Source organism: Oculina patagonica, chromosome 11 (genome assembly GCF_052425735.1).
Source record: "Oculina patagonica isolate OP01 chromosome 11, crgOcupat, whole genome shotgun sequence".
Classification (NCBI taxonomy): domain Eukaryota; kingdom Metazoa; phylum Cnidaria; class Anthozoa; order Scleractinia; family Oculinidae; genus Oculina; species Oculina patagonica.
Genome location: NC_135768.1, coordinates 5,556,448 through 5,571,432, shown reverse-complemented (window position 1 = coordinate 5,571,432; position 14,985 = coordinate 5,556,448). Strand labels below are relative to the sequence as shown.

The 14,985-nt window shown below is 38.9% G+C and overlaps 1 protein-coding gene and 1 pseudogene across 2 annotated transcripts; one reads left to right on the top strand and one right to left on the bottom strand.

Moving 5' to 3' along the window:
- Nucleotides 1-101: 101 nt before the first annotated feature.
- Nucleotides 102-4,075, bottom strand: LOC144629922 (leishmanolysin-like peptidase). The gene is made up of 2 exons (XM_078488171.1): nt 3,201-4,075; nt 102-1,896 (listed from the first exon to the last, which is right to left on the bottom strand). Exons 1-2 carry the CDS (start codon nt 4,056-4,058, stop codon nt 739-741), a joined length of 2,016 nt encoding a protein of 671 aa, XP_078344297.1. The 5' UTR covers nt 4,059-4,075; the 3' UTR covers nt 102-738.
- A 579-nt stretch (nt 4,076-4,654) lies between these two features.
- On the top strand, nt 4,655-13,371 carry LOC144629540 (uncharacterized; annotated as a pseudogene). The gene is made up of 8 exons (XR_013566393.1): nt 4,655-4,784; nt 5,315-5,414; nt 9,381-9,578; nt 9,835-9,896; nt 10,397-10,619; nt 10,899-11,180; nt 11,591-11,846; nt 12,192-13,371. The product of XR_013566393.1 is annotated as an uncharacterized LOC144629540 (transcript).
- Nucleotides 13,372-14,985: the final 1,614 nt, after the last annotated feature.

The window sequence follows — 14,985 nt, the reverse complement described above, 5'->3', positions numbered from 1 at the left end:
TATGGTATACTGTTTGTTACACAGAATATTCTGAACACAAATGAATGAAAGCCAAAAGAAACAACTTTTTGAAAAGATTTATGTCTAACAGTGACTCTCCTGCTGAGAAGTATTTTATTTGTTAGAATATCACAGATAAATTATTTTATAGACATATGACCAGCATTTTCAGGAATGTAAATAAAGTTAAATAATACTCAGTCTTTTAGCTTGTAATAATCTTGAAAAGCACAGCATGGCGCAGGCATCATTATTATTAACTAAAGATTTATCTGGGCCTTCTTGTCAAATTCCTCCCCAACTACAAGATCATTTTCCCAGCATACTGGCACTTTACAATTTATATAATACATTTTGACAAAATCTAAATTACAGTATTGCCAATTTTAGCTCATCTATTCTTCTCATTCACGGTTTTGTAAGTTTTTTTGTTGTTTTTGTTGTTTGAATGTGCAAAATTCAAACAAAAAATTCAAAAAAGCACAGTAAAAAAAATAAAAAATGGACTTCAAACAGGGTACAGTTTACATACATGTATGTTACAACCACACAACAATTTTGAGTCGTGTTTCTGGAATTTGTTTATATTTATAAGACAGAAGAAAGCTAAAACTCTGTCTGTATGAGGCAAACATACATACGCACATAGATTGATTGATCATAAAAAAGTTATTTTATAATATCGGAGTTATAAGTACAGCTATATATGACAAAGGCTTTCAAAAATAAAATACCTTTTTAAAAAATGTACCCTGAAGTAACATATACACTGAACTTGTAAACCAAAATAAAAATCACTTGATGACCCAAAACCTGCTTCAACAGCACAGAACATTGAGAGCAAGCGACAGGAGATACTTTGGGCACTGGCTGGGAATTTTGTGGTGCAGGTTTCACTTCTGTAGGACAATTAAATCCACTATAATTATAGCACACTTCTTGACAAGAAGGGCATATCAACACCCCATTATATTCCCAATCTTTATATTGTACAGAAATATTGATTTGTTGCCCTTTGTAAAAACATTTAAATTTATAACCTACAATGTCAATCTTTAGTGAGTCTGGCTCACATAAATATTTGTAACAACCACTGCCCCAGTTGGTTGCTGTCCAGCGTACACCACATTTCCTTTTAGTCCATTTTCCAAGTTGTTCAAAACATTTGGCGTTATCGCCATAAGATTCCAAAGCATAGTTTTTCTCCTGTTCAGGATTGTTGTGGGGTGAAATGCATGAAGAAGACCTGATATCTTTGCCTTTTGTAGTCCAAGTGAATGCCTGGTAATATGGACAGAAGTCTGCTAAAACTACAGCTCCACCATATTTGGCTTCTGATCCAGCTACTCCTGAAATAGAACCACTTAAAAAATTCTGAAACTCGTCAGGTAGCTTTTCTTCATACTCGACTAAGTTGCAAGTTGCAACAGATGTCCTGTCCACAGAACAACCAGTTCTTGAATTGCTGTATTTCTTGAGATTGTTGCAGAATGGAGCGATAGTCTTGCCAGCATCTTTTTGTGCTTTCATCCAAGCACCGCAGCTGTTTTTAGCGAACAGACACCCCAAGTTCTTTCCCCACTGTAACGGCTCTGCCATGTCGTAGTTCACTTTATACCAACCTGTGTCCTCCATCAGGGCTAGCGTCAACCTGGAGAATGCAGAGTTTTGTGTAAAGACACCAGTCATACCTTCATTTTCAAACAGGCGTTTTTCCCAATGTGCCAAAGCTGTCCCTTCTCCCCCCTGATTTTCAAGTTCAGCACCTTCCAGTGTTGAGCAGTTAAAGTGTCTCTGTGCTTCTTGCTTGACTTTAGGTGTTACCATTATATGAACATTGTGCTGCACTGAACCTGTCGCTGTTAACCAGTCAGTCCTTGTCACTTCCTTAACAGTCTAAAATGAAAACAAAAATTTCGAAAAAATAATTATATAATATCACGCCATTTTTTCGGTTGTGTATTTAAAAAAGTAATCTTATGATAAATTTGATTATCATAGCTCCACAAAACGTCAAGGAATTAAGGAATTACCTTGAGGTTCTTCTTAGTACTAAGTTTTTTTTCAGTTTTGCAATAACCACCATCATGAACAATTAATTTTTCCTGTGACCAACCAACCAAAGGTGCATAATGCAGCTGGGAAAAAGCCATGAATAATGTTCAACAGACCTCTGGGATCAGTAGTAAAACAGACCACAGAACGTACAGAGTTTATATCCAACACTAAATAGCTTTGTGGGGGGCACAGCACTCTACAGCCTTGCAATTGTTGACTGACACACCTGTGACCCATAGTAGCAATTACCAGATGATCCTACAATCCTGACCAGGATTCAAAGGATCCTACAAGATTTATTTGAATTTGAATCCCAGCTATATGAACTAGTGTACTGTATCATCTTCCCAGCGTATCAAAATCAAGCTAAAAATCAATCAAACCCAATCAAACACCAATCGTTCGATTGGGTTTGATAATCAAACGTCTGTTTTGCTGTGAGTTCGATTTTTGAACTAATCAAACACAATCAAATTTAATCTGACTCTATTTTGTTTGGAATCTGTCTCTTGATAAGTAAAACATGCAGGACTAACAGAGGGGAACGGTGCACCGTCCAAATGTCCGCAATATAAACAAACAGGAGTTCTAGTAGTTCGTATAGTGTGATCGTCTGGGTGAGAGTAGTTCTGAGAAGAACTGTTGTTGGTGACTGAGGACTGGGTTCAAACCATTTACTGTAAAACAAGAGTTGTGTTATAGAACGTTCAATTGAGTACGATTGTCCACAGTTCGGTAATTGAATGCTCCATTTTGTTCGATTGTCAACTGTTCAGTAATCGAACGTTCGATTTTGTTCCATTGACCAAATTTCATTGTGAGGTTGATTATGTTTGATTACCGAACCCAATCGAACGCCAATCGTTACGAGTGGGTTCCATTACCGGACATTCAATTGGATATGCCAGGCATCTTACAGGATTTAAACATTGACTGACTGACTGACTGACTGACTGACTGACTGGTTATTCACCACTGATGAAGGGCTTGGCCTGAAACGTTTGCTCTTCAAATAACTCTTTTGGCACTTTTATACTTTTTAACATTTTTTACTTTGAATGACTGACTGATTGATTGATCACTTGATGCATATGACTCTCATGATAAGTCCTAGCATGTTAGAGTTGTTATCATTCTCTCACCTCTTCACTCCATTTATAGCGTTTGAGAACTGCATCATATTGTGGCAGCCCATCTTTCATTCGCGGTGTCAGCGGATCTCCACTTTGATTACGATAAAATGCGTACAGTGATGGTGCAAAACCTAAAGCGTGAAATATTTCATGTTTTATCGTGGCAAGCACCTCAATGTAGCTGGTTTTAAGTTCACTTGCGGTGACCTTTTCCGGGCATATGTTGATAAATCCCACAACTGGTCGATCGAGGGCGCTTTCTTGTTGGCAAGAAGAACCATAAGCTAATGTGCTAATACTATTACAATTCCCATGAGGAACTGCTGTCACGTACAGTACAAAATCAGTATTGTTGTGTCCCTCACCGGCAGTAAATCCTTCACGTGTGTCGTTTTTACAATGTTGACCATTCTGATCACATGTTCTACACTGATCTAAATCATGTTCTGGGATCTTGCTTGGTCCGCATAACATTCTAGTGATATTGCACGCTTCGTGACAAAATCGAACGTTTCCAGGGCCAGTTCCATCGGCGCTTTTCATGAAAAATGACTTGTCGGAGCAGCTTCTTTGAAGAAGAATCTTGGATGTGGTCCTTCGAACCTTCAAAGTTTTCCTAAAATACTCTTTCGCCTCTTGTAAAATATCCTTTACGACCTTCGGGTTTTCTAGCTTGCTGATATCGAGAAAATCCAGTGAAATCCGTAATGGCTGGTCTATACTGCGTCTTTTTACGATGTGTGGTGGTTCAAGTAAAACATGACGGATCTTTTCGTCGTGTTCACGGATCGGTTCATTGGATGGCGAGCAAAAGGCAAGCAAAGTTAAAAGGATCGTACATTGAAAGAGCACACCTTCAGCCGCCATGTTATTGTTCTACAATCGGAGGGGGATCTGGGACGACTTTTCCATTTCCGACCTCTCGGTGAGTTTGCACGTTGTGAGGGGAGGGGTGAGTGGGCACATTATTTTGAGCGATAAAAAGGTAGTCTAGTGTGAGGGTTTCTCCAGCTCTTTGATAATGATGGGTGATTGTCGAGAAAATAAAATTGAATTCTGCTTAAAATATTTTACAGAACCTTCATTAATTTTTTACGTCCCCGGGTGCACAAATGGGTCTTGGGAACGGTAAACAGTTTGAGAGCGAAATTCAAAATTTCTTCATCATCAAAGCGCTCTTAAAAGAATTTAGGTTTTATCTCCTTTTCTTAAAGGATTTTTTAACGAAATTTTATTTAATATAGACGTGCTTAGTGTTTTACTAAATTTAAAATTTCCTCCCAGTCTTCCTCAAGAGGACCCTGAAGGGAAATAATGTCACTGGCGCATCCCGCGGTTTATTTTCCCGCCCTTTTCGTCTGCTCGTCAAATGCTGACCAATCAGATGCTCTGAGCTGATGACGTTAATCGAGAAGAAAAATTTTATTTCGGAGGATTTTTTTTTCTGTGCGTTTATGGCGAAATTCGTTCTCAAAAAAACCTAACAATTTTGCGCTATTTTGGTGCAAAAAGTCATAATATAGGGAAGAAGAAAAGTGAAACTTTGCCAAGTTTTGGACATAAGCATTTTTTGAACGAAGCAACTGAAGAGAGGTGAGTTTAGTTAACCTGCTAAGGAGATTTCTGAGCCGCAATGCATTTGTTTTTCTATCAGTTAAAGGCCCGGCAAAACGGGGAAACATGCCGCGAAACACGAAATGTTTCTGCCGTGTAGCAGAAGCAAATTTTGCTTTTTGGAAACAAAATTGACGATGGAAACATTTGCTTTTCTTTTTCGTATTGAGATAAAGGCAGTGTAGTATTCACCTTCAAAAAGAAAACGGAAAAGAAGACTTGCCTTATAGTTTAGAAAATGAAAACATATAAAGAGCTAAAGTTTCAACGAACTAATGTATTTATAAAAACTCAAATAAGCTTCAAATTATGCTTTAATATGCTATAAAAAGTCTCGCACAAGAAGCTTTAAAATTGCGATAATGAATATCTTCTAAAGTTCCATTAGTTTTATTTTGATATATTTTAATTTCGTTTTCCAAATCAAGTCAGCCTTTTACCGGTATGTAAACAAAATATTTTATTTCATTCAAATCCATCTTCTAAACAGCTGTGGTTTTTCTTCGCAGTTTGGAAACAAATTAGCAGAGATGTCTGGATCTTTATCGGAGTACGAGCTTCTTCGACTGCGAAACATAAAGAGGAACCATGAATTCTTGAAAAGTTTGGGTAAGTGCTATAGAGCTGTTGTAAAGTTAAATGATTTTATACCTGAGTTTAGTATAATTTCCAGAGGTGAATTCAATTCTGATTGGTCGAGAAGCTCGGACTATGTCGCATTATTATTCAACAGATGCGCGCGCTGCCCATATATGGTCAAAATGTTAACGATATCTGTCATCCGTACATAACAGATATCCTGCGATATTCGTAGGTTGCGAAGATTCGTCCGAAATCTTGTAAAGCGCTGCATAATTATAGTTTTTCTACGTGCAAAATGTGTTTTGTTGACAACTTGTTGAATAATAAAACAATTATCCTGCTCAATCTTGCGGAATATCGTCTGATTTTAGCCAACTCGGCCTACGGCCTCGTCGGCTAAGTATCAGGCGATATTCCGCGCGATTTCGCAGGATAATTGTTAAATATTCACCGCGCTAGGCGGTGAATATTGCATCTGAAGGTTTGGCTACTAAGCCATGCCACGTTTGCCATCAAGGCCAGTGAACATGGCGGCATTTGCTGAATGAAAATTTCTCTCATTTTGAAGAAATCACTCCAAATCCTGGATATTTGAAGCATTGGGAATTTTGCAAATTTACTACCAAGGCTTTTGGACCGAAAATATTTTCAAGAGATGGTTTTCAAGGCGTTAGAATTGATCGTAAACATGGTGGTTTTGGAAATTGCACACGGCCATGTACTCAGTCAGATCGACTGTCAAAACATTATTTAGTTCTCTTCTCTTCTGCTAGTAATTTGGAGAGGATTCGCACAATTGCTCAGAAGTCACCAACAATTAAACAAAGGTACCAGATATCTATCTTTTTCGTAGTGTTTATTTTGTTCCGTTTTATTGCTAAAACTTGAGTGTAAATTATGATTTCATTCGATTAATTAAACTGGTTTACACGTATGCAAGCGAGCTTTTCTGTTTGTTGTTTTCGTGTTTTCGATTGTTATTTTGCAGTTTTTGATATTCACCTCTGAAAATTATACTAAAACAATTATTCGCCTCAGGCTCAGTGATTATTGTTGAATAATCCCCTCGACTTCGTCTCGGGGATTATTGCCCCCGCAGGGTTTTGGCCCAGAGGCCAAAACCCGAGGAGGCATCATTATGGTCCGCGCGTATATAGAGTATATATGGTATTACCAGACAAAATCTCGACTTGGCCAAAGTGCGACCGCAAGTAGTATCGGTAGGTGTGATAAAATGCCCGCAAGTAGTATCGGTAGGTGTGATAAAATTGCCTGTACGGTGATTGGTCAGTGATGACGCAAGTAAACGATGATTGGATGATGATGACAACCCAAAGCGTGAGCACGTGCACAGATGACAACAAGTAAACAAACGAAGCTTGTAAAGGTTGATTGCAGTTGGGCAGAATTTTGAAAAAGATGATTTGAGGTTTTATTCGAGGCCTATTCATTTCACAATGTCTAAAAGCAGAAAGCAATGCAATTGTTGAAAAGACTTCGCGATAATTAACTAAGTAACTCGCAGAGAAGTAAGAAAATCCACATTTTTTTTACATATGAGTGGCCGAAGAAGAAATATGTCTAGGAACACGTACGAACATATCAAGCCATATCTTCAAATTTGTCTGCGATTTACGATAAGCAAGCCTTAGTCCAAAACCGCGATTTACCAAGCGCAAACTACTTGAACGGAGAAAAGCCTTGATCAGTCTATCTCCGGACGAGATTTACAAGAAATTTAAAAAAAGATCTCGAGATAATTGTTTAAGACTCGCGGCAAGCGAAACCGGAAACAAGAAGCGAGCGACTTTTAGAAAGTCAAGCGTTTTCATTGTCAAAGGTGAGAAATTCTTTCGGTATCCTTTCCTTTTAAAAAGTTGATCGTTGTCATGAAGCGTGATTTACGATAAGAAAGCCTTTGTCCAACTGACCGTGATTTACCAGGCACAAACTACTTGAATGGAGAAAACTTCAGAAGTCTTGATCGGTCCACTTCCGGACGAAATTTTAATTTTACAAGATGATATGCGGCATCAAGAAAAGAAATTCAAAAGAGATCTCGAGATGCATTGTGATTATTTAAAACTCGCGGCAGGCGTTTGCTTTGACAGAGGTAAGAAATTCTTTCGACATCCTTTTCTTTCTAAAGATTGATCATTCTCATGTCATTCTTCATGCTCGGGCTCTCAGCCCATATATTTATAAAACAATTGGGCCGGCTCAAATGGTAATTTTAAAACGTTGTGCTGTGAGATCAAGACTTTACCACAGTGAAGTGAGTTCGATTCGAGCCCGCAAAGCGGCCCATTCAAAGCGACGAAGTCGCGAAAACGAGCCACGCAAGTCGCGATAGGTCGACCGTCCCGGCGTGTTAAATTAATAAAGACGACGGACTTTTTCTAAAGTCTAGCTTGAGTCTAGCTGAGATCCCCCACCACAGCAAAACATGACAAAATGATGTCAAGATGCTGTTGCGTTCTTGTAATTAAATGATTTACCGTATCATAATTAATAATCATCCAAAATAGAAAATTAATTTCCAATCAAATGTCTGAATTGTAGAAAAGGATGAACAGCAAAGAAAAACCGATAAACATCGTCAAAACTTCGGGGGCAACCTAGTGTCAGCTATTTCTAGTTCAACAATAATCACTTCGCCTTCGGCGAATAATTGTTAAATAAAAACTGAGCAGTCTCATCTTATAAACTAAGTCACTTGCGGCAACTTTTTTTGCAAGAAAAGACTTTTCTTTGCCAGACTCCATTCTGCACATTTTTGAGCAGGGAAGTTTTGTCTTCAATTCGCTCCCATCCCATTTTGAGCACCTCTAGATTTAGTTTGTTACTTGGCTGTCAAATTAATGAATAAATGTTTGTCGGTTTATTTGTTATTCTGTTGACTTTCACATATTTGGCATTTCAAATATTTCTGTACACGTTTTCAATATTTGCCATTGTGTGAAGCTAAAAAAGTGGTAATAGATTGATCTAATTCATTTTGCGGCTTCAGGCTGTTTTCGCTGTTTGATCAAAAGTGGCAACGAAGAAACATTTTAGTCTCTTAGTATAGTCAAACACACAGGCGGCGGAGCAAAAAAAAAATATGGGGAAGCTCAGCCGCCCCCACCCCCCATATTTTAGTGCCGAAAACATCGCATGCACAGCATAAAATGAATTTTCAGTCTCGTGATCTTTTTCAAATCGTTTCGTCAGGATCGCGCTTGGCGGTGTATGAATTTCAACGAAACTCTTTTTCCCCGAAACACCGCAATCTGTTAAGACTGTGGCATCGGTGACTTCAGAGCGTGCATTATGTGCCCTTCAATGACTAAAGATGTCACCAAAAAGTACCAAGAACTGCCTATTTATGCATTGTTACAAATCGATTTCAGACACAACAGTCACTGTAAAAGATATTTTGGGAAATCTGAGTAGGGGACTGCACTGACCCCCCCCCCCGGGGGGGTATACGCTTGGGTTGGAGTACGATGAGCCCCCCACGTTTCAAAACGCTCCGTCGGCTTTGAAATACATGACGAAGTTGCATTATTCGCATCCAGTGAGAACCGTTCAACTTTTCTATTACTTGCCGGGCAGTTTATCAGTTGATCCTCGGTCACTTAATTAGTTACTCTCTTTGACTCTCTTGTAGCCTGCGAGCATCTCACCTTGGGGCACGCACGAGAGTTACACGGGAGCGGCGTAAGCGAGCGGCGTCAGCCACTCGCGCGTGCCCCAAGGTATATTCGTGAGTGCCCCAAGGTGAGCCTGCTCGCAGGCTAACTCTCTTCCTTACTAACTGATTGACTTTATTACGGACTGAATGACCGACCGACCGACTGACTGACTTACTTGCTTACTGGCTGGCTTGCTGGCTGACTGGCTTGAATTGCCTGCTTACTTCAGTACTAATTTGCTTGCTTGTTTGCTTTCTTTCTTGCTTGCTTCCTGTTATACTTACTGATTGCCTTTTGTCTTGCCCCATCTTTACAGGTCTTCCTGTTCCTGCAATTCCAGCTGGACTACCAAGTCGTCCCCGTAAAACACCTGCAAAGAAACGTAAGACGTTATCTGTTCAGGCTCAAGATGGCGAAAATTCAAATGAAAGTAGCGACGATAGTGATGAAGATTGGGTTCCAGGATCAGAAGAAGTTAGGAAAAGGAAAAAGATGATAAAAAGATTTATTCCAGGTCAGATTTTCCTTCTCCATGTGACAGGTTTTTTTTTTTTTTACCCGGACCGATACTTCCCAAATGATCTGGACCTTCTTTCCTCTTTTAACATTTAAGCCTCCGGTAACGTTTGGGAAATAAAGGAATGAATTGCTAATCGAGTGTTTCAAAACATAAGACACTTCGACACTACCCTCTTTGAGACCGTTTCCGTTTCATTTTTACCTTTTTATGTCGCTGTATACTAACAATAGTCATGCTATGATTGTTATAGATTTTCGTCCAAGACCTCAGACAGTTCCTGTCCTAAAACGACGAAAGGAGCCCAGTAAAGTGGTAATATCTACAATTATTCCAGCTTAAATAGCAACCTTTATACTAGGTAACCTTGCCGGCGCACATTTAGGTCAGGCACCGAGAAGCTCGCGGCGGAACTACTTCATAATTACTTCTCGCCTGAAAGAGGGGCCTGAAAAGGTAACATTAGCCTGAAAAAAAGTTAAGAAAGAAAGAAAAGTTACAGCCTTACATTGAGGACACTGGGAGAAAATATTTTCATCTTATTGTTATTCATTAAAAAAAGAATTGGGATTTGGGCAAATTTTCACTGGGAGGATTGAATTTGGATCACTGGTGCTGGGAATCGATCACAAACAAAAAACTGTGGATCTGGGGCTCGGATTTGAAAATTCGGAACAAAAATGAGCGAGAAATGGGATTTGGGCAAAACTTGGGCTGGGAAATGGGATTTATACCCCTCTTCAGGACCCTCCTGAAATGGTCCGTGTTTTCGGTTGTTTGTTTGCTTTTTGTCTTTCTCTTTACGAATGTTGTAGGTGGAGGAAGAAGAGAACTGTACAAGCGCATTTGATGAGTTGGGCCGATTAGGGGAAGAAATGGACTTCATTACTGAAGAAAATGTAGAAATTCCTGAAAAGAAGACAAAAAAGACGAAGAATGTAAATAAACAGCTTCCCGAGCCCCGTAGACAGTATGCCACTCGCGGGAAAAAGCACTCCTACTGTGAGCCTGAAGTTCCAGATGACGACCACTACATTTGTGAGTTGAACTACAATTCACTTTTGCAGTTCTTTGTTGTTCTTAGGTCGTTATTACAGTGTGAATCGCCCAAGTAACTAGATAAAACAAAGATAAAACACTCGCTCTTAACCCTATTCCCCACATCCCCGTATATGCGTCATTTTGTGGACTATAACAAAACGATCATTTGCACGATCTGTTGTCGACAAAAGGCTTTCAATTTTGTTTCTATCCATCTAGAAAGACCTTTCTTTTGATGAAAACTAGTTTTTTAATGCTTTCAATGCTCTATTCTAGTTTGTGAAGAGTGTCAAGACCTCCATCATGGTGACTGTTCAGTGCATGGGCCTTTGCAGATTATAAACGATAGAACTGAAAACGGGAAACTCCAACCTGTCAAGCGCAGAAGCTTCGCTACCAACAGTCCTAAAAGTAAGCCAGTCGTCGATTCCCAAAGCTGGTTTGGGCGTCTTCAGTACGACTGAGCTTCCAAGGGGACTACGATTTGGTCCTTATAAAGGAAAAAAGATAGGATGGGAGCACATCACAGATGAAACAAATACGAGTTACATGTGGGAGGTAGTGTTGTATTATTTTCTCCTGGTGGTGTTTATTTAAACCTTCCTGCATATATATTGTGTTCCTCAATGTAAAACAGTTGTTTGTAAGTTAGATCAACACTAATTTTTCTAATTACTAGACGTAAATAAGGAAAACGTACAAGAATAGCACAGCTATAAGAAGAAATGTTCAAAAATGTACATATTAACACTTGAGTTGATGGAGTTTTTGGGGAAACGCAAAGGGTAGTTTAACAGTAAATATTTTTAACGAATGGTATAAAATTCATAACATATAAACGTTTTTAACTGACAAATTTATTCTTTTTTCACCTCTTACAAGGAAAAAGCATTTATTGTTGACATATCCCATTATATACATGCGTAACAACTAGTTTCCAGTCATAACACTTGCTTTAACCTTTGTAGATTGTAGAAGATGGCAAGTTCAGTCATTTCGTAGATGGTCGAGACGAAAACCAAAGCAACTGGATGCGGTTTGAAAATTGCTCTCGCTGCGAGGACGAGCAGAACTTGGTGGCTTATCAGTTTAGAGGCGAGATCTACTACCGAACGTACAAGCCAGTTAACCCAGGGAAAGAACTATTGGTGTGGTATGGAGAGAGTTACGCCAAAGATTTAGGAATATCCCTCAGTGATAATCAGGACAGAAGCAAAGCAAAAGGTAGAAGTGACTAGTAGAGTCAATTCATCCAATACTTTACAAATTTATTTACGTTTCAGCTTTAAATTAGTTTTAACATACAACCCCGTTAATAGAAACTTTTAAAACTGTTTACAGCCTCTCAATGCAATGGAACGCGAAAGAAACAGCTATTCAAAGAACATTTAATTTATTGCCAAAAACGTAAATTCCTGTTATACTTTACCTAAAATGATATGTGCGTTATCTGCAGTCTGTTTGATTTCTGGTGAAATTCAGCTTGTAATTCCACTTGCTAGGCAATAACTTTTTCTACCAATAATAACTGTAAATAATGGTAAAGAATTATGTATTTTCCATTTTAAGGTGGCGCCTACACATGCGAGGGCTGTGAAAGGATGTACACTTCCTTGAATTTTCTACAGAGACACCAAAGATATTACTGTTCAAGCAGGACAATGACAAAAATCTGGGAATGTAATACATGCAGGAAAAAATTCACATCGCTGTGTAACTTAAACAACCATATCAGTACTCACACATACGAAAAACAATACCAGCATTCACAAAGTGACGAGTCGTGTAATGAGTCCGTTCATCTGACCGAGCACCTCCGTACTCACACAGGTGAAAAGCCATATCAGTGTACACAATGTAACAAGGCGTTTAGCGTGTTTGCTAATCTGACCACGCACCTTCATACTCACACAGGTGAAAAGCCATATCAGTGTACACAATGTAACAAGGCGTTTAACCACCCGAGTCATCTGACCAAGCACCTCCGTACTCACACAGGTGAAAAGCCATATCAGTGTACACAATGTAACAAGGCGTTTAGTGAATCTCGTAATCTGACTGCGCACCTCCGTACTCACACAGGTGAAAAGCCATATCAGTGTACACAATGTAACAAGGCGTTTAGCCAGCTAAATCATCTGACCAAGCACCTCTACTCACACAGGTGAAAAACCATATCAATGTACACAATGTAACAAGGCGTTTAACAAGTGTGGTAATCTGACCAGGCATCTCCGTACTCACACAGGTGAAAAGCCATATCAGTGTGCACAATGTAACAAGGCGTTTAGCCAGCTAAATCATCTGACCAAGCACCTCTGTACTCACACAGGTGAAAAACCATATCAATGTACACAATGTAACAAGGCGTTTAACAAGTCTGGTAATCTGACCAGGCATCTCCGTACTCACACAGGTGAAAAGCCATATCAATGTACACAATGTAACAAGGCGTTTAACCAGTCTAGTGATTTAACCAAGCACCTCCGTACTCACACAGGTGAAAAGCCATATCAGTGTACACAATGTAACAAGGCGTTTAACGTCTCTTGTAATCTAACCACGCACCTTCGTACTCACACAGGTGAAAAGCCATATCAGTGTACACAATGTAACAAGACGTTTAACGCCTCTTGTAATCTGACCACGCACCTTCGTAATCACCACTCGCGCAGGTGACTAAACATGACATTAGACAATGTTAGAAACCTAGCGTTTCTTGTCTACCTTATTACATGAAATTTTCGCGACACTTTAATTTCGCGAATTTCGCGATTGCAAAAAAATCGCGAAATTAAAGTGACGCGAACAATAAGTGTCGCCAACATAACATGACGCGAAAATTAAATGACTCACATTATGTTAGCAATCAAGAAAAAATATGTTTAGTACCACTCAAGGAAAGAATTTTCAATGTTAATGGATGTTGTCGTCAATTGACTCAAGAACAATAACTTATGCACGTACAAGCATGACCTACTTGTAGACATTGCGAGAACTGCTCTGTTGTTGCTATTGCCGAGAACTATAGTCCCGGCCTTGCGTTTTTGTTAATTTTGACGCTTTTGTTTCTTTGATGAAGTCGTTTTTATTTTATTCAATGGCATGTTTGGTAATATTGCCAAGGAAATGTAAATTTTGCCTTACTCAAAAACGCGAAATTTAAGTGATTCAAAACACAAAATTTTCGCAAAATCGCGAAATTTAAGTGTCGCGAAATATGCGCACCTCAAAATCGCGAAATTAACGTGTCGCGAAAATTTCATGTAATAAGGTAGTTTACTGTATAAAATTACATTTGCAAAATTAAAACAACAACACGAAGTGTAGCTTGTGTCTATAATTATACGGAGTTTATAGTTTATCTGGCTTACTTTTTATTACAATAACTGCTACTTTTTATTACGTGGATGGATGCCAACCATTTTTTAATAACTTCACTCATCCCCTAAATGGAAATTTTTTAGTGAATAGTGTGAGATTTAAGAGAGTGAGGTTCTTTCTGAAGCCTTAAAAAATGACGAGTAAGAATGACAAATAAAAAGCCCACCTTGGTTAAACAACTTTCCGCTGGAAAAATAAAAGACAATAATGATACACTTCTTGCAAAAGTTTGTCAACGGCAGCTGTTCTACTGACCAGCACACATTCACACATGCCGCGAAAATGGAGGAGGGAGCCCAAATGACACGACTATTTTTTGTGCGAAATACTAAAAATTAAGCTACACTCTTTACAAGAATGTTCAGGCTGAAATCGAATATGCTATGAACGTTTCCAAGCTGAGATTAAAAGGTAATCATTTTTATTCAGTTCTGCATTGAGCTAAAACAACTAGTAACAACATGAATTTTCTGTCGAATTAAATTGTAGATCTCAGGCTAAATTTTCTTGTCATTCTTAACTGCGGAAGATCAGCAAAGTAATTTAAATCAGTTTTTACGTCCATCAAGAAAATGCTAAGAACGATTCAGTCTCAAAACAAAAAGGAAAATTCAGTTTCTGTTCAGCATCGGCTGAAAAATTAGTAGTCCCTTTAAAAAGAAAAGAGTGTATTCTACAGCTGCAGCTAGCTGGGTTAAAAATTTCGATCTCGGGCAGTTCGAAGGTTCTGGCTATCCTCCTTTTCCCGGTAATTTAAAGGTTGTATGGCGCTGTTCACTTCCCCGAGGGTTACTGCCGTTTATACGCTAAATGGGTATGTGTCAATGGATGGGGTCCATTTTAGACCTTCCAGGTCTGTGATGGGGTTCCTTTGAGGAATAAACGTCCCAAAACCCCTCAAAATCACACAAAAACAGACAAACAACAATAGGTAAGTGATCTTTATTTATATGGCTTACAGTTTATTGTAATTTAGGAA